General features: G+C 42.3%; 1 protein-coding gene across 2 annotated transcripts in view; it reads left to right on the top strand.

Annotated features, from left to right (window-relative positions):
• Positions 1-13,176, top strand: part of MAP2K7 (mitogen-activated protein kinase kinase 7) — a 266,930-nt gene extending 253,754 nt beyond the window's left edge. For both annotated transcript variants that reach the window (XM_078681283.1, XM_078681292.1), the window contains 2 exons: positions 8,367-8,412; positions 8,973-13,176. In XM_078681283.1, the coding sequence (XP_078537409.1) occupies positions 8,367-8,412; positions 8,973-9,110 (184 nt within the window). In that variant the 3' untranslated portion in view covers positions 9,111-13,176. The remainder of the gene's footprint in view (positions 1-8,366; positions 8,413-8,972) is intronic.
• Positions 13,177-18,978: the final 5,802 nt, after the last annotated feature.

The raw sequence follows: 18,978 nt of genomic DNA, 5'->3' as shown, positions 1-18,978 counted from the left end.
CATTTCTATGGAATGTACACCATATAGATTTTGCCTGCGTTGTCACACAAAATACCTGCACTCCGATCAACACCCCTTGTGCAACCTCTGCCTTTTCCCCGACCATAAAGATGTGATGCATGCAAGTCATTTCGGTCTAAAAAAACCTTCGGGATCAAAGGGCTCATCAGTTGGAAATGTCTTGAAGGAGTGGGGATGAAACTCCTGCTGACCTTTTCGGCGAAGAACACGCCCAGGAAGAGCCAAGCGCTGAAGAAGAGGAGGCTTTGTCTATTGATGAAAGCTCCAGCTCCTACATAGAGGTGGGTATGGAGATGCACAAACTTCCATCCGGCCACCATGTGAGTACTGTGACACCAGCCCCTGCTTCTCCACCCAAGCCGGCTAGGGCGGCGGCTTTCATAGTGTTGAGCTGCATAAAGAACCCCTAGAGCAGGATTTTCTATTTGATACCCTTTCTTCAACTTACCTTGTATTTGCCGATGTTTCCTGGCATAAGACATGCTGAGGACATTTTCAAAGAGCCAGTCTGTGCCCGGGTCATCACCCGTAGGGTGGACAAAAAAATACAAAGTAGCCCCTTCTGACGCCCTCTTTATTCAGTCAACTTCCACCGGACTCCATTGTTGCAACTACTGCTCTTAAAAGGACAAACAGTCAGGCTACTGAGGACACTCCACCTTCTGAAAAGGAGAGTAAGTGCATAGATGCGGTTGGGAAGAGGCTCGCAGCACAGTCAGCCAATCATTGGTTTATTGCCAATTCACAAGTCCTCCTAGCCCGCTATGATAGAGTCCATTTTGATGAAATGGAAGAACTCTTGCAGTACCTCCACGAGGAATACCGCAGAAGAGGCCAACAGATTATCACAGAAGGGAAAACCATTGCTAACAATTACATCCGCTGTGCCCTCGACGCAACAGATACAGCGGCTAGAGATATTAATACCAGCATGCTTCTTAGAAGACACACATGGACTAGATGTTTTGGATTCAAGCCAGAGGTCCATCAGCCAGTCTTAAATATGCCTTTTGATAATGAGCACCTTTTTGGACCTCAGGTAGATACTACCCTTGACAAAATGAAAAAGGATACCGACACAGCTAAGGCCATGGGAGCATTGCAAACTGCTACTTTTGGAGGCTTTTATCGTCGCTCACGCTAAAGAGGTGCATATAAATCGAACACTACAGACCCATGCGCTTTCCAATAAAAACAAACCCAGTACACCTGCAGTAAAGGGTATTTTAGGAGTTCCTTTAGAAGATTAAACAAAAAGGGAAGAGGCAGGGGTGCCACCGCATGCGGAGCAACATCCACTGCAACCCATTGACTTACCAATCCCCATACCCACACACAACACCTGTCTGTTTCTAGCCATCCTCCAACATGGCTGCTGTCTGGAGCTCATTCTACACATCCCAACATTCCACCTCGTACTCCCGGGTAACCACAGGAACATCTTACACTTCTCAAACAAGAGGTCCAATCCTCCCTTTTTAAAGGGGCCATTGAACCTGTCCTTCTTCAACAACAAGGCTCAGGGGTATATTCTCTATACTTTCTGATCCCCAGAAAGGAGGAATTGCTAAAACCATCCTTAGATCTCAGACCTTTAAACCACTACATCCTATCAGAGCACTTCCATATGGTCATTCTACACTATGCTATTCCACTTCTTCAACAGAGCAACTTTTTGACAACACTAGGCTTAAATGATGCCTACGTTCACATACCAATACACCCTGTTCATCGCAAATACCTTGAATAACAACTGTCTCCAGCTGAACGCGAAAAAAACTGAGGTGATGATCGTTGGGAAGGGAGCGGACCGCTGGGGAGGCATTTGGTGGCCTCCGGAGTTAGGGCCGGCTCCTACTCCAGTGATGGAACTTAGGAACCTGGGAGTGTGGCTAGATCACACCCTTTGCTTCACTACCCATACCAAGAGAGTGGCGGCATGCTGTTTTGGTGTCTTGCGTGGGTTAAGGCCGGTGCTCAAATTTTTTGATGCCCCGACGAGACAGCTGATTATTCAAGCGACGATTATCTCCCGGCTGGACTATGCCAGCTCGCTCCTGCTGGGAGTTAACCAATCTGAGATCGTCCGCCTGCAGCGAGTACAGAATGCTGCTGCAAGAGCAGTGGTGGGTTTGCCGAGGTCCTGCCCCACTTCCAATACCCTGCGGTCCCTACACTGGTTACCGATTAAAAGTCGAATCCACTTTAAGGCCCTTAGCCTTGCCTTTAAAATCTTAAAAGGATCGGCACCTGAGATCCTCAATAATCTTTTATCCGCCTATGTCCCGACTCGCTCTCTGAGAATTCTTGGGCAATCTCTGGCGGTTATCCCGCGTTTCAGGCTTAGCCGGATGGGCGGCCGTTCGTTTCGTGTGAGAGCTGTGGCTCTCTGGAACTCCCTCCCTTTGGAAATTCGCTTGCTAGAGGATCTATTGGCATTTCGTAGGGCCGTGAAAACGTACCTGTTTTAATTTCTTTACCCGGAGCTGTACTTCTTTTGCGTTGTGTTGTATTTGCCTTTTCCTTGCGCCAGGACGCTCCTTAGCTGGAGCATCTGTGCGCAATATATAAATGATAATAACATAACATAACATCAAAGTACTTCCATTCGGGATGACTAACGCACCTTGGGGTTTGCAGAAAATGCTTGACAGTGGTCACAGCACCTCTGTGAATACAAAATATTAATGTAGTTCCATACCTGGACGATTGGCTCATCAAGGCTAGCGTTTACAAACAATGCCAACTGCACACTCAATTGACAGTGGATCTACTTCACAGACTAGAGTTTACTATCAGTGTTCCCAAATCTCGCCTTCAGCTTCTACAAGTTCAACCTTACTTGGGAGCAATCCTACACACACAGGATTAGCCTACCTCACTCCCGCTCGAATTCATAACTTTCAGGTAGCTCTAACCCAGTTCCAGCCAAACAAACTCTCACAATAAGGACTGTCATGCATCTGCTAGGAATGATGGCTTCTTGTATTGCCATAGTTCCCACACAAGGTTACACATGTGCCTTCTACAGCATTGTCTAGCTGACTAGTGGTCTCAATCACAGGGTGACCTGGAAGATCTAATGTTGATAGACTGCCACACTCACCGTTCTCTGCAATGATGGAGCACCAACAACGTGTTAAAGGGGGCATGTTCCTCACATCACTCTCACCCAGGGCTTTGAGTGGGCTGGGTCTCACCGGTGCTGAACACCGGCAGTTTTTTAAAGGAGGCCTCGAAACGGGTCTCAATTGGCCCTTGTTTTGTGCCCTGGCACATGCAGTCTGGTTTTTCACCGGACTCCAGTGACAGCATGCACATCATGTGCCCCTGCTCACACTGCTCACTTCTCACTAGTGGAGAAGTTACGGCATGACGTCATGCCAGGTGAGCGTTGTAGGGAAAGGAAAATCCTTTAAAGAGTCTTTTTCTCTCTAGATTTCCCTACTCTTTTTGAAACTCAGGAGCAGCAACATTGTTGTGGTGTCACCAGGGCTTTAAGTGGAAGCTTTTCAATAGTATATACAATCCATAGTTGCTGCTTATTTATCTTGCGCAACTAACCACAATTGACAAAGCCAATAGTCCTGACTTGTTGTAGGTATGATGGTAATTGTATCATACATCTGGATCCAATGACAGAAACAGCAGAATACAAGTCAGGCAGCACAGTCCTCTTGGAAACCCGCCAAACTCAAGGAACTCGAGGCACCTCTCCTCCTCCTATCAGCGAAGCATTCAAGCCGTCAGGTAGTTGTTTGACGTTTAGCTCCGAGTACACTGTTCTCACCTGTGAGAAGAGCACGGATGAATCACGACCACGGGAGAAAGTCAATATTCCGCTCAGCTCTACCTCAGGGGGGTAAAGACGTGCTGAGTCCCTCCAGCACCCGACGAGGAGAGCACACCATTGCAGGCCAAGATTGGAACCTCTCCAGTCCGGACGCTCACAGGTGAGGGCGGGCGGCGGGTAGAGCACGCCGCCGCGGGCCGCTGCCCGCGATAGTCCTGCATTAATTGCATAAGTTATGCCAGGTTATCGCATAGTACCACTTCCAAAATAAATCCAGTCAGGTCTGCTTTTTCCCTGCTATGTGTCTGGAGGAAAATGCACCCACTCTCGGCGAGAAAAAGCTGGAGTAATTATGCCGGGCAGGTCAGCATCAGGTAAGGTTACTCGCACTACCACTCACTCGACCGCTGGTGTGGCCGCCATCTTGCCTCTAAAGCCTACAAAAGCTACTTTGCCAATCGGAACAGTATTTGGGGCTTAGAAAGTGCACATACCGAAATGCAGCAATAGAGGCCTGCCTTACCTTGCACACAATCCCTGCTGTGGCAGACGTGTGGCCTGCGCTCACAGTGCCTTCTACCTCGCACACAATAATCAGGCAGGAGTTTATGCGACATCCTGCAAATGTGTATCTAACGCACTACTGCTTGGTACATCAGTTGCATTAAGGACCGGTGCAAATCACCGACTGGTTGCGACGTGCCCCTTCCACAATGCTTTGCAATACACGGGTGCTCACACGCATCTAGCACAATGCGCCATTTATTTAGTTATTTATTTTATGCGTTTTTATATAGCGCGGACTTTACCCGAAGGTGTCAGAGCGCTTCACAATAGGAACAGTAATGATACATGAGGAGAAAATTACAAGTGAACAAATTACAAAAGCAAACGTTAAGTTACATGAGGCAAATGTGACAATTGTGAGCAAACAAAATACAAGATGTAGCAAACTGTACATTACAGGAGGAAAAAGTAACGTGTGCAAGTTACAAAAGCGTACAAAGTACAAGTAGAGGTATAATACTTCAATAAATGGCAGACACTCAAACACAAGAACAAACGTTACGTAGGCAATGGTGGCACTTGTGCAAGTATCTAAAGCAAACAAAATGTAAGAGGTAGCAAACAGTGTGTTACAAGAGAAAAGTGACGTGTGCATGTTACAAAAGAGTACCAAACACAGGTAGAAGAATAATACTGCAATAAATGGCAGACACTCAAACCATAAGAGCACACTGGGAAGGCACTTCCATAGAGTTTTCTATAATGTAAGGTCTTCCTTCAGATAATAGAGAGGGTTTGAATTACATTTGGAAATGTCTTCGAAGGAGAAACTTTGAGGTCCGTTTTGAAGGCATGGGGGAGGTGGTGGTCCGGAGCTGAGGCGGAAGTGAGTTCCAGATTCTCACCACGTTGCCTGAAAAGGATTGGGCCATAGATCTTTCCTTCTTGAAAGTGGGAGGTTCAAGCAGTACATTTTCCGCATTACGTGATGGTCTAGAGCCTCCAGAGAGTGTTTATTCGCCAGGTAGCGAGGAGTGCAAGGCTTTGTGGGTTAAACAGGCAGTCTTGTAGATAGATCTTGCCTCGATGGGAAGCTGGAAGATCTTGTCACACTTGGTCGTATCATTTTACTTTGAGAAGTTACGATTACACTGTGAGGATAGTTGTATAAATAGTAGTTTTACCCTGTTCAGTGTAAATGCAGCGTTAAAAACTTAAAGTTGTTAAAAAGAAAGCTTTAACTGGAACTGAAGAACCGCTTTCTGTATTTTATTGCTTTTATTGTATTATAGTTAATAAATTCTAATAAACAATTTCAACACAAAAAAAAAGAACCGCTTTCGTCCTGTTCACATTACTCAAGGGAGCCTCGATAAGTGCCGAGCGGATCCCCTACCCCTCAGAGGAGGCAGAAGTGAACTTAGACTGATACTAATCTAAGGAAAGCAAACACCCAGGAAGTAATCGAGGTAGTCCGTTTGAACCCGGTCTGAAATAAAACTGGGCTCTCCAATGATGGGGCTGTTTTTCACCAGTGGCGGCAGTCTCAAATTATGCCCGCTAGTGAGAAGTGATCCTAGTTGTGGCATGAGTCTAACAGGGCATAGAGGCCCGTGGGCTGGGCAGAGACACATTTCATGATACCAGTCAAGGAGGAGGACTAATGCACCCTTTCTTCTCTTGTCTAGCAAAGACTTTCACCACACTGAGACGATGCCTCATTCCTGTAAAGTTTATATTAAACACTAGAGAAGAGAATATGTACATCTCCTAATTGTGCTATAAAATCTGATCTATGGTAGCCTCTGGAGAAGTAAGAGAGCTCAGCACTTTCACGTCATTGATTGGGCTTTGAATTGTTTCAAAATAGGTCAATGTGCTACTAAACAAAGTTGTTGAGACTTATGGCCATTATAGCACAGTTCATTTCTATTTAAAGTTGCCAGGGATTCCCAGGCTGACAACTGGCAATAAATCAAGCTTATGAATATATGAACGATTACAACACGGGATAGGTGAAGCCTGGTAAATAACTAATTTCTTCCTGCTCCCTAACCTGTTAAATGGGAGTTGGCAGTCGACCACAACGCTGGAGCCAATAAGTCTTTCCTGGGAAAATGACAGCATTTCTGTGCAATACTTCTACCAAGTTTATGTTCAGATTGCATATAAAACAGATTTCGCTCTGGACAATTTCAGATAGTTCTGGCTTTTATAGATTCCACCCACATTGGTCAAGCCACTAACTTTGTCTTTTATTGTGAGCAGGAAGGTTGGATGGTCATGGGTTTCACAGGTTCCCTCCCCAACACTCTAGGGGGCCCCAATCCTTCAATGGAGGCCCAATTCAGCCTTCGACCCATAAATATCTGTGAAATATGGGAGACACAGGGTCCCTCATCACATTCTGCAGGGGTGGAAGGGGACATAATTTTGCGTTACACAGCTGGGGATAGGCCTCATTGCTTCCTTTCGGGATGTACATGGTGTGCCCTGCCAGAACACAGAGGTCAATTCCGTGTTACATGCATAATTGTTCCATGCCCTGAGGCCAAAATTAACCCAAGGTTTTATTTTGGGGCACTCTGGCCAGAAATGCATGCTCCCCGGAGTCGTCCAGGAGGCATGTTTATTTCCAGCAGTCCCTTGTCCTGAGGGGTAATCAGAGTAAATATTATTGTTAAGGAAATTGTGTGTGTTGGGATTCAGGATACTGCTCCAGGTTGTAGGGCTGGCTATTGAGGATGGGAGGAAAGATCCTCCATAGCATTTAGAAGGTACGAGGAAAGGGGAATGGTGATACGGAACACAGCAAGGACCTGTTGAGTGCAAAGATCGGTATGTAACCAATGTAGAGCGTTTTTATTTTGCTGCTTTTTATCTTTAGCCCCAGATGGACCTAGATTGGGAACATATTGTTTATTTTTTTTAATTTTTTAAAAAACGCTTTTTTTTAAACAAGTTTGCTCTGATTTACGTGGCGTGGGTAATATATGTGATAAAGATACTTCATAAGCAGAGTACTGGGTACAAAACCTATTCACACTACTTGTTGCTGAGATCCAGTCATGTGAAAGTTCATGGGAACTCACTGTTTCTGCGCATTCTTCCGCATTCTAGTGAGGAAGATCTTGCTAGTTAATTCTAAAGATACATTAGTCATCTTCTCTCTAGCACTAGTTGTTCGCCCACTTATAGATGCATGTTTTCATCATTATGTATGCATGCATGCTTGTATGTAATATCATAAATCCATGGAAAATTAAAAACATACTTTAGGGTGCAAAAAGTGCATTTTTTTTTATTTTCTATTTTTAGAATGGAAAAACAAAAGGAAGCTGATCCCAGCCTCAAATAGGAAAAACAACTGTATTCTCATTTTAATACAGTTTTCCAAGAGTCCGGCACAGTGGTTGTCGGTCGTCAATTCTTTTTCCCAGCTCTGAGTAGGATCCCTGAAACAGTTTTTCATTTTTGCACAACTTGACATATTCTGCCTTTACGTTCATTTCAACATATTTTTCTTCTTGAAGACGTTGGAAAAGAAGTCTGTTTTCCCTCTTACTTTACTCTCTGCTGCTAAGTCCCTCTCTCTAACAGGAATTCGGTCAGAGTGCAGATTAGTATAAAACCTGGATAATTTCTCAGATTCTTGTTTCCATTAAAAAAAAAAGCGCTTTATTCTGATGGAAGAAATAAGAGATGTTGATTAACCATTTGTTGCCTTATGGGCACCACAGGCCCAAGAATCCTTTTGGGGGTTACTCCGGTCCTTCTCTGGTCTACAGCCAACAAAGGAAGCAAAGGGCTATAGTGGGCTTTTCCCCTATCGTAATTATTTCTGGTCCATTTCTGGTTTACTTGACTACCATTTCCTTGACTTTAGGAGGTCATTATGCCCAAGGGGCTTGATTGTAAAGCACATTGCCTCAGTGAAAGATTGATATGTGGGAACATTTGTTGCAGGTAAGCAATTTTATTCTTAACATTTACCTTGGAAAGCACCTTCCTGTGCGTTTATGGATATTTTTTCTTTTACTTGTAGCCTTACTAAAGATCACAGGAAGAGACCAAAGTACAACAAACTACTTGTAAGTATGCAGAAAGAGGTGACTGGGCAGTGGTGGCTTTTGGGCAGAGAGCACATCTTAAGGCTAGAAATTGAGCTTGTTGCGGGGTCCAATATTATTGTGCTTTCTGATCACTGTCCGACATTGCTGAGGGTGTTCTCATACTGCTCAAATAATGTGTTGCAAAGGGTGACATTTGTAATCCCTTGTTGCCAGAGAGAGTCAGTTGTGTTGGTTTGTTGTAGGAGCCCTGTTCATATCCAATTTAGCCATTGACATGGCTCAATAGAGGTTGTGTTAGAGCAGAAGAGAGGTATATGAAGCCTCCTTCTTCCTCCTCATGATCGTCTAAATTTTGTTCTGTAGTTGAATACAATAAATTAGACAAAGATCACTACTACTTCCTGGTTGGTGGGGAGGAATATTGGTTTGCCCTCGGGAGATATAACCATCTTCGACCCGGCCACACATTACTAAAGGCTGCTATCCAAACTTCTGCTTTCTTTGTTAATGTTGTATTGGCTAACCATCCTACTCGTTGAGAGGAGCTCATACCAAACTCCTTTTGTTTTCCTCTGCAGGAACACACCTTCCTTAAGCATTATGAAACACTGGAAGTGGACGTTGCCTCTTGGTTTAAGGATGTTATGGCAAAGACTGAATCCCCACGCACCAGTGGCATCCTCAGCCAGCAGCATCTGCCATTCTTCACCAGGTAGCCTGCCAGGACCAGCAGCTTGGATCAATGGAGGGGAGGATCAGGCTAGTGAAGAAAGTAGCATTGGAAAGAACCAGATGCCATCTCCTCGTCTTCTCCGCAAAACTGCCACATCTAGAAAACCGTATGATGGAGGCCAAAGAGCATTTCACATCACATGTTGTGTGCTCTGTCCTCCTCTCAGTATTTTCACTTTAGCTGTGCTCTGGTGTGTGAATTTTCGCTTCCGTTATGGCCAAGGTAGAATGCCTCGGGCATTGACAAGTCGAGGTGAAAATTTAGAGGAAGAACTGGCAAGATCTTTGCTATATTTCAGACAAGCTCTACTCCCTGGCAATACAGAGTGATGGAGGTAGCTCTGTAATCTCTCAGATTTTTCTCTGGTCTTTGCTGCTTCATCATCGCTCTGATAAGCAGTGCAGGAAACCTGCTCACTCCTCACAAACACACATCGGAGTTGAAAGACAAAACCGAGAAGCTAACAAGTGCAAATGAACACACGTCTTCATTTATTTATTATTGTTTGGACGTCTTGGTGGCATAGGTTCACCTACATACCAGCATTGGGAGACTTTTGATTTCAGTGTCTTGGTGCCTAGCTGGATTGTGCAGACCCTCATGATATAGATTATGTCCGAGGGTGGGGTAAGTGCACCTGCATACTAATGTGTGGGTCGGGTCTTCTAACTTCTTCGGCAATAGAAGTGCACCTAATTGCTGTGCTAGTCAGGTTCTGGCTTAACATCTATTAGGAAGGTCATTGGCCTAAACAGGGGCCTTTGAATTTTGTTTCGATCCACCAGTTCTTAGTAAGCCGGAGAGTTCAAAAGAAGACTTTTTTATCACAGTTGGGACATGCTTTCACTGCTAGAGGTAGTTCTATGTTTACTTATATTCTTAGTCACAGACCAGTGCACCTCTGAGTAGGAGTTTCCTTCAAACCTATGAAAGGGCAAGAAATGTCAGTTTTGCTATGTACTGAGTATTTGCTCGTTAAACCTCAGGTGTTCTTTTTCGATTGGGTTTTGGAGTGGGACTGGATGGTCATGGAGGAGTGTTGCCAGGGTCGAAGCCCAGCCCTTGCCTCTGTTTTACCAAAGCAAACCCTGGTCTGCTGACCCGAGAGGAGCAATTGTATTCTCCTTTTTGGAGAGTGACTGTTTCCATTGTCAAGGAACTTCATCATTGGTTTCACCGCAATTTCCCTCTAAACAAAGTACTCAGTTTTGTACCAGATTGAGTGTGCATGCTGAGTGTGAGCCTGGCAATTCCAAGTTTCTGAAGGTCCATGGCCATCTTGCAGTTCGGGTTTGATATTGTAGTTATTGGTGAGAAAGTTGTGCCTCGATCACACCATCTAATTTAAGGAAAATGTACATTATTAATGGCACTCAGCTCATTTCTCCGTATTTAAAAGTATTGTTTGTCTTGAGCAGTATCTTCGGCTGAAGATGAGGTTCGAGTGGAAATGTACATTAGTTTTAACTTCTTTACCAGATCCATTTTTTTTCCATTGAGCCTCATAATGGCTTGCTTCAAAGTCTTTTTGTGGCGTCTTCATGCATTCCATTCCTAGTGTTGAGAAGTGAAATATTTGGAGATATTTTCAACTTTTGGAGATCTAAGTTCAAAACGTAAGCGAAAATCATGTGGTAGGAACAAAAGCATGGTTGATGATCACAAGTGGGATTTCAGTAATTTCCAGCAAAAACCTGTAAACGTCTCCTTGCCACTAGTAAAAGGGTGACAGGCCAATGTATTTACCCATCCAGTTAATTACAGTTATAAGGCACACAGAAGCATATTTTATAACCGTTTTGGAAATTGAAGTGAATGATTAATAACCATTTTCAATACTTTAATATTGAGCTGAAGTTTGTGAAATCAAACGCGAAAGTATCAGTGACTGGTGTTGGATTGTCAGATGGACAGTTTGTGTGGTGAGCGATTAAAGATGACAATACTTTAATCAAAACTCTATTATGTGATAACAAAGGTGAAAGTAGCAGATGCTAGTGATGTAAAGATTACCACATGGGCAATTTGTGTGGCGAGCAATTGCAGGTGTCCAATTACCTTTTAGTGTTCAGTGATAATTAAGAATCTCCGCTTTGAGATCTGGATCTGTGGGTGAAAATGCATTTTGAGAGATGAAGGCACATTTAGATGAGCAAGAACTCCAGATAATGGAGGTATGAGTGAGATTTAAAGTTGAGAACGGCCCTGCATTGTGTGAAACTGCTCAAGGGTCAAAGTAACATGAACCTTCATGGAAATGTGGAATAATGGGATTAGGTTCTAAAGGGGATAGATATAAAATAATGGGGTGAAGAAAGCATATGTCCAGGGCACAGAAAGACAAAGGCAGCGCAAGTGGGACCTGAAATTAGGTTATGCTTTAAGGAGAAGAAAATGCAGAAACTCCAGTTAAATAAGAAATGTTTACGTTCCACAAGGACAGATACTGGAATCAAAGTTACGTTAGTCAAGGGAGGCGATCTTGAGATCCATTTCCTGTCATGCTGTAGGAACAGAAGTGGCATTGTTGGTAGAGAAAGTTATTGGAGGTATGAGTAAGTTTAGACTGTGATAGAACAAGCACTAGATTCAATATGCTTTGTGTTAAAAGTGAGAAAGGATTTCTGTACATTTAAACAGGAAGAGGAGCTAGGAAATTGGAGGTGGAGGCTCAAAAGGCAGGAACCAGGCATTAGAGCATTGGGTAGGAAGCTTTATACCAGTGAGTGTGAAGGGCATCTTCGCAAATCTGGGTTGATATCTAAAAGGCAGGATTCAGGATTAGAAAGCCAGAGATGGTGAACTGGTATATTGGCCATAACGGTGTGATGAGAAATGTGTGTGATGACAGTAAGGAGTGAAGCCGCAGGATTGTTGTTCAGAGTGAGGTTATGATGAATATGGAGAGCAAATGGAGAACCAAACAAACTGAAAAGGCAGAGTGGATATGGTGTTCAAGTCTAGAAATGTGAAATAATGCAACATGCAAGAGGCTTCACCCAGGAGGATCCTGGAAACGTTACCATTTTGTGTACGGCACTAGGCTGCTGTAGTAGGTATTGGCTTTTGCCTAATTTAAGACCTCAATATGCAGATAGAGGGTGCATAAGAAGGTTGAGAGACTTAACTAGTACTATTGACCAATTCCCAGGTGTTAAATACTTTCGTACTTAAGGCTGCCAGTGCCATCTTTTCGCACTCTGCCACGTACAATAAGTTTCCCTTCACTTCATTACCAGGGCTTTCGATAAACTATATGCCCTGAGAGATTCCAGATTAGCCTGATATGATAATTATGGGCTATGTTTGGAAGCATCCGCTTGAAGTCCAGTACTTAAAAAAAAAAAAAAAATCACTACAAGCGGCAAAAATGTTTTTCAAAAAACAATATCACTATGAACCACCTAAAAGTATTTGTTTCAGCTATTTCAGCAAGCACTAAGCAATTCTTCTTTACCTCTTTTCTGAAAACTTGCCCACAATCCTAAAATTAAGCATTGTTATTAATTATGCAAGTATGATAGCGTGTGAAACATGTAGAGGTTTTGTTCATCTTTGAATCTGTCTGTCTCTTCAGGAAGCTCTTGCGACCTTGTAGTAGTTCAGCTCTGCTCCTAGAAATCAGACTTCATCATGAAATCTCCTTTGATATCCTAAGTACTCCATATCTCCACCTACATGCAGCATCCTGGAGCACTTTCTCTCATCTAGTTATCTTCTGGAGAGCTCATGGCATTTTATATACTGCCGAAAGACGTATCTGGTTGTCCAATGGAAAAACATGCCCACTTCTAGTTTGTGGGCTTTTTGGACACTTTCATTGTGTTAAAAAAGTCGAAGTCTTCCTTTAATGTGGGCATTCACATTTTCTGGGAATTATGTTAAAGTTTTCAGCAACAAAGAGCTAATACAAAAATGGAGAGCCTGAGTCTCTGCAATATGGCACGGGTTGGCATGTAAAAGCGAGCTTCAGAGGCCAGGAGTAAGCATAAAGAATTTGTGGTATATGGACACATGTAGATGAGAGAACCTAGGGTGAGAAAAAGAAATATGAAAGTGAGAAGAAAATTAATGGGTGTCAATATCAAGGACTAGAAATCCATCCTTGTGGAATGTGACAATTGTGGAGTGAATTTTTTAAGCGGACAGTTTTAAGGGGTAGCTGGTAGTGGTTCGAAATGAGGACTTGAGACTGTGGGCATTTCAAGGAGTGGGTTAGACATTAATAGCAAATAATTGAGGTCTGGAGCCAGAAACCTTACGCTCTTTGTTATTGAAATAAGAGACGCTCATCATACTGGAGAGAGGAGTGTTGATATAGGGCCATATGTATGAACACATTTTCCCATAGACACAGAATGGGCAAAACCCTTTGATACATCTGGCCAACGGTTAGGAAGAATGATCAGAATTTTGAGAGGTATTCGAGAAAAATAAAAATGTGAAAGTGAGTCCCTGAAAGCATTGATGAGAATGAGAGATTGGCCTGGGTGGAGAAAGTGAAAGTTGATATTGCTGAAGGAGGAGTGGCTTGACCACCTGGGAATGGGGTTTTGATGTTTGTGGACTAATAGATTCTAGACCGCAGGGGGAAGTTGTAAAGTGAGAGATGAAAGTAGGTTAAGATTTCATTTTGGTACTTGTTGGAAATGATGATACAACCATCAGATCTTGCTTAAATAAGTGGTAGAGTGTGTTAGAGTTGAAAATAGCTATGCTATTGAGAATTAATTGGACACTTAGCATTTTCCATGTCATGTTGATGGAAAAGTTGATGCAGGATTGTCATTTCGTGAGAGAGTTAAAAAAAGACATGGGTAAGTCATTGCTATGTAGAAGTTGCTGGAACCGGTTGTAAGGACGGCAAAATATACTAATCTTGAGCAGCCTTGCAAGTCCGGAAGAATGCTGGTTGCTAAATGTTTTGCAAATAGAGTTGAAGATAATGGAACCCGGCTGATTGGGTGACCGAGTGTGCAAGCACTCTGGAAGTCCTTCAGTTAAGAAGTACCAAGTTTGTGATAGTGTTTCAAATTGAATGGACTTGTTGAGATCCATGAAGAGGAAATAAGGAAGAAGTTTGTAGCAGAGCTGTTCTTGAACTCCTAAGTGAGCTTATGCAGCATTAACAGTGACTGCTCGGCCTTGTGAGATCTTATTGAGACAGGCCTAGGTTGTATAAAGCCCAATGTCTTAATGGGATTACTTTGAAGGAACGGATACACTCTTATGTGGCCCTAGTGGCTACTGCATCAATAATTAGTTGGAGTAAAATACAGAACTAAAGTGGTAATACAAGTAGATAGTGGGCAATGCAACTGCAAGTGACACATTTAGCTTTAATTACTTGTGATCACAAGTTCTAACACTTCAGTGTCCCAGGGAACTATTCTTGAAAGTTGCTTCCATCATAGGTTAAACTTTGGTGAAAAAGGAGGGGAAAGGATGTGATGATGGTGAGAGAAAGTACGAAGACATGGTTGAAGCTTCAGATGTTGCTTGAAAAGGTGAAAGACATGAATGCTTTTAATGAGAAAAAACGTGAGAATGATTAAATGTGAAAAACGTAGTTTTATTGGGTAACGCAAAAAGTGAGAAATGTGAGAAACAAAAGTGAAACACAAACCGATGCTACATTGCTTCACTGCAAATGCTAAATGTAATCCAAAAGTGAGACTCTTTACCCACTCCTAATTTGTAAACAGTTATTTACTCTAAACTTACTTTATGGGCTTTCTCTGACTCCAGCCCTTTCTCATGACATTTGTGTGCATGTTACCTAAAACCTTCCCCTAATCCCTTTCCCTAACCTTAAACCTTCTATTACCTTTTTCGTGACCCTGACTGCTGTCTGTCTTTCTATCCCTAATCATTTCCAGGACTTTTCAACGTTTTTCCTCATTAAATGTGTCATCACTTTTTGTTTCTTCTATTGTTTCCTCTCCCACTTTTTTTCTCTCTTGCTAGTGGCCTGGGTTTTTGCTGGAAACTGCTGTCTGGAAGGTACCTTTCATCTTCCTCTTTTGAAGAATGAATTGCTATTCTCCCCTGTGGTCCCCATGTGTACCTTGTGGGGAAATGTAAGATGTTAATCCCTCTCGCCCCAAAATGTCCTTTGTCCTTTTTAGTTTGAAGTCCAAAGACATTTTAGTTGAGCTGCATCTTCTGCTGCATTCCACAGTTGTCCAAGTTTACCCAGTAGGGGTACTGCTGAGGCGCTGCCCTTCTCATCATTGATTCTTTTTAACTTGTGGGCGTCAGTTAGGTTGTTAATGCTAACAGCTTAAATGGTTGTATTTTCTGTCTGTATTTGCCTTTTTCATAATTTGCCCCCCATCACACTTCTAGACAAATATTTTCTTATGACACTTAAGTGTCCTACTGTGAAGGAAAATATTTCATTTTCCATCTCATAACATGTTCCAAAATACTGATTGTCTTTGACTTTCGATGATTATGTTCCAAAGTGACACAGAAGCAGTAGTGCTAAAAAAAGAAAATGAAATAAATGAAAACATATGCAGCTTGCCCCCAGAATTCTAGAGTGGAGTTACGTCTGAGATTGTAACAGTGATGCGTCTTTGAACACATGTAGAGAACACAAGGGCTCCTCGGAATAGGTTTTGTTTGACAGGGCCGATAATGCAGTTAAATATTCCCCTACTTCCTTCCTGGCTTATAAAATATTTGTCCATTTTCACACTTTGTGTTTGAAACAGAGATGCAACTTGGGCATATTTTTTTAACTTTAAAAAAACATTCCACAAACGTGTATTCAGAGTAGACAAATTGTTTTTTATTTATTTATTTATTTATGTATGTGCACAAAGAAAGATTTTGTGACGTTGGTCAGACATTTATTCTACAGAGACAGAGCTGAGTCTAGATTTGATACACAATCTTGGTCTGTGCTGCCCCCCATTTTATTTAGATTGCAGTGGCCGCAGCAGAAGAGTAATAAAGCCTTCATGAAGGGGCATCTTTAGTGGTGATGCACAGTTCCCGAAGAAGGTTGGGCTCAGGGGTCTTTATATTAAGAAAGAACCATCCTTTTCTTATGTATTTTAAGTGGGTTTCTTTTAAACCTCTTATGTAAACCAAAGTTCAGAAATGTTGGGCTTGCGTCTGGTTGATTGACTTAATACATTATTTGCAAATTTTCATTATTTGTTATTGCCTCCTTAGGTAGAATTCACTCATACCCCTTCTGCTACCACACCACGCATAGAAAGCTTGATTTTATTTCAGCTGTTCTCTGGATGTTTTTTTCTAATGCAGTGGTCGTAAAACGATTTAATGCCACACCCCTCCTCTTCAAATAATTTAATTGCAGACTCCTCCAAAACAACAAGCAAGTTGAAGAATTTCAGGGTGGTCAGATCTTCTAACACAGATGCACAAAACTGATTTGCAGTATTCTTTTTGGCTTAACACAATAAATATCTTCAGTGCAAAACAAAGTAAGCAGGCCTAACATTTTATGTGGGAATGCTGAATAACTGGGAATTTTAAAACCCAGAAGCAATATACTGTTTCACTTTTTTGCTTGCCGTAAGTTCCGTATGTGAAATTACAAATATATTGTAACAAGAGAAGCCAGAATGTATGAGGGATAGTAGTAGTTTAGGTTGCATCTTGCCTTTGTTTTCTTCACGTTGTCATACCCACCATGCCATTTTCCACATGTCACTTATGAGACCTTCAACCTGTCCTGGCTGTTAGACAAGATGTTTATGCCCTCACTTACATTGTAAAACACAAAACTACAAGTTATGAAATGGAATGTGCTGTTAGAAATCCTAGTGCTGGTTGATGTTGTTGCATGGGCTAGGTGGCATCTATGAACATAATTAACATTTTGAACATTGCAGTTGTGGTTGGGTATCCCTTTTAAATGACACTTATGTTACATGCAGTTGGCAGACAGCTCATCAAAAAATACGCGATGTGCGATCTTTATCATCATTGAGGGGTGAGGTGTTTTGGGAGCTCTTTTTTTAACTCATTCCCAACAACGTTATGTATGACAAATGTCTAAGTCTACCACAGAAAAGTTTTTCAGCATGATGTTTGTCTGCATTCTTAAGGGACAGGCTAAGTGCTCATCTTTGACAAAGCTTTGTACCCATTTGGCATATTTCCATGGAGTTTCACTAGTGTATTCCATCTCGCAGTTTAAAGACCACTGCATTCTAATATCTGGATTCCCAGCTACATCCACAGTGCCCAAGTGAATTATTTCAATGCATCCAAGCAGTGACAGGAGCAGACTACTCCCGAATCAAGGCATGGTTGGTCTGTAGCTCAAATAGAAGTAATACTCTTTTCCAGCTTTTAGCACTTTTTTGTTATTCGTGATGCTGTTCACGGAGTGTTGTGGGTCTATAGTAGCTTGCATTCAGTCAGATGAACCTTGCTTAAGATCACAAAATTATGCAGTCCATTAAATCGGCTGCCTTCCAGGATCCGAATTTGTTCACTAATACTCTTTTGTGGACATGGATGATGCAGCCTGTGAGCACTCTTCTTTTACGACTTGTCCTGATTTTACACTGTTTGTTTTTGCTTGGATGTGAGTCAGTGTTTCTCCCCCTCCCCACTGCTCTTCTTTATCACAAGTATGGCCCTTCCACACAAGTTGGTGTAGAAAGGGCCTCCTCAGGAGTGAGGCTGTCTGTTTTCCTTATGAGAGCAAAATGTATTTATATACATGCTCTTGTTACACATAGGCACTGTGTGTCCTATAAATTATGCCCGAGTTGCTTCCTAATGGCTCGACTATGCTCATTTCTCAGACTTGCAAATTAAGTACAGTTTTAATTATATTCATTAGATCTGTATTTTCTCTGATTCAGTGTAGGTGACACTGGAGTCAGTAGTAAACTGGTGCTTCCCTGAAAAGTGCAGAATGGGGCAAGGCTTAATTGAACTGCCATCATTCAGATATTCTAGATGCTTGACGAGTAGCATATCTGCCTCTGCATTCTTATCGGCTGAGAGGTCCTAGCCTTAGGCTGTCCTTTAAAATTGTCCCATATTCTATGGATGTTTCGGAACTGTTTTGATCAAATATTTTTTGCCACGTTTTTATTAAGATTAGTTTTTACCTCCGAGGGATGCACAGAAGTATCTTTTTTCTTGCAACATTTGAGGCTATACTACATAGTCATGGCTTTTCACCCGGATTTCAATAGATAATAATATGTACAGATCTATCATGAACAAATACATTTGCAGTTTAATTTAAAGTATGGCTGGAACCCTTAGTTCTCGGACTTAAATAAAGGAGCTAATCTAGTGACTAAATATGCACTTCTAACTTTAAACTGGCCGCTCATTTATTCTGAATGTCTTCTTCATCCAAATACAGAAGCTCACAGGGAGGCCCACTCATTTCCTTTGTGAGTGTGTGCCAAAGACACCTGTGCTTCGGAAGTCCCAAAAGAAAAGCAATTAACTGAATGCTTGAATTGATATATTTTCTGCTGGATTTCCAGTGAGGAGATTGAAGAAGGTGACCTTGGCAGTATTTGCTAGACTGTTACTGACTTTGAGTCTTTGGATAGATTCCCTTATCGTGATGTGGTCAAGCTGCTCGCTGCTCTAGTTAGTCCCCTGTATTCATTGTTGATCCATCCTTACCGCTCAACAAATGTGTATTGAGTGGGAAGGCCTACCCTAATGATTGTCTGCAATTATTCTGGTAAGGACTGATTGGATAGGTTTCAGCTGAATCTCAGGGCAGACTTTTGGGATGAGTAACACGCTTTTCTGGCAGCGTCTTTCAATTTAGTGATTCAGTTGGCTGTTGCATCCAATTTGTGTTTCCACCAATAGAATCTTTGTAGCCA

This window comes from Lissotriton helveticus, chromosome 1_1, assembly GCF_964261635.1.
Source record: "Lissotriton helveticus chromosome 1_1, aLisHel1.1, whole genome shotgun sequence".
NCBI lineage: Eukaryota > Metazoa > Chordata > Amphibia > Caudata > Salamandridae > Lissotriton > Lissotriton helveticus.
The sequence above is the reverse complement of the archived record's forward strand: the minus strand, read 5'-3'. Positions and strand labels throughout refer to the sequence as shown.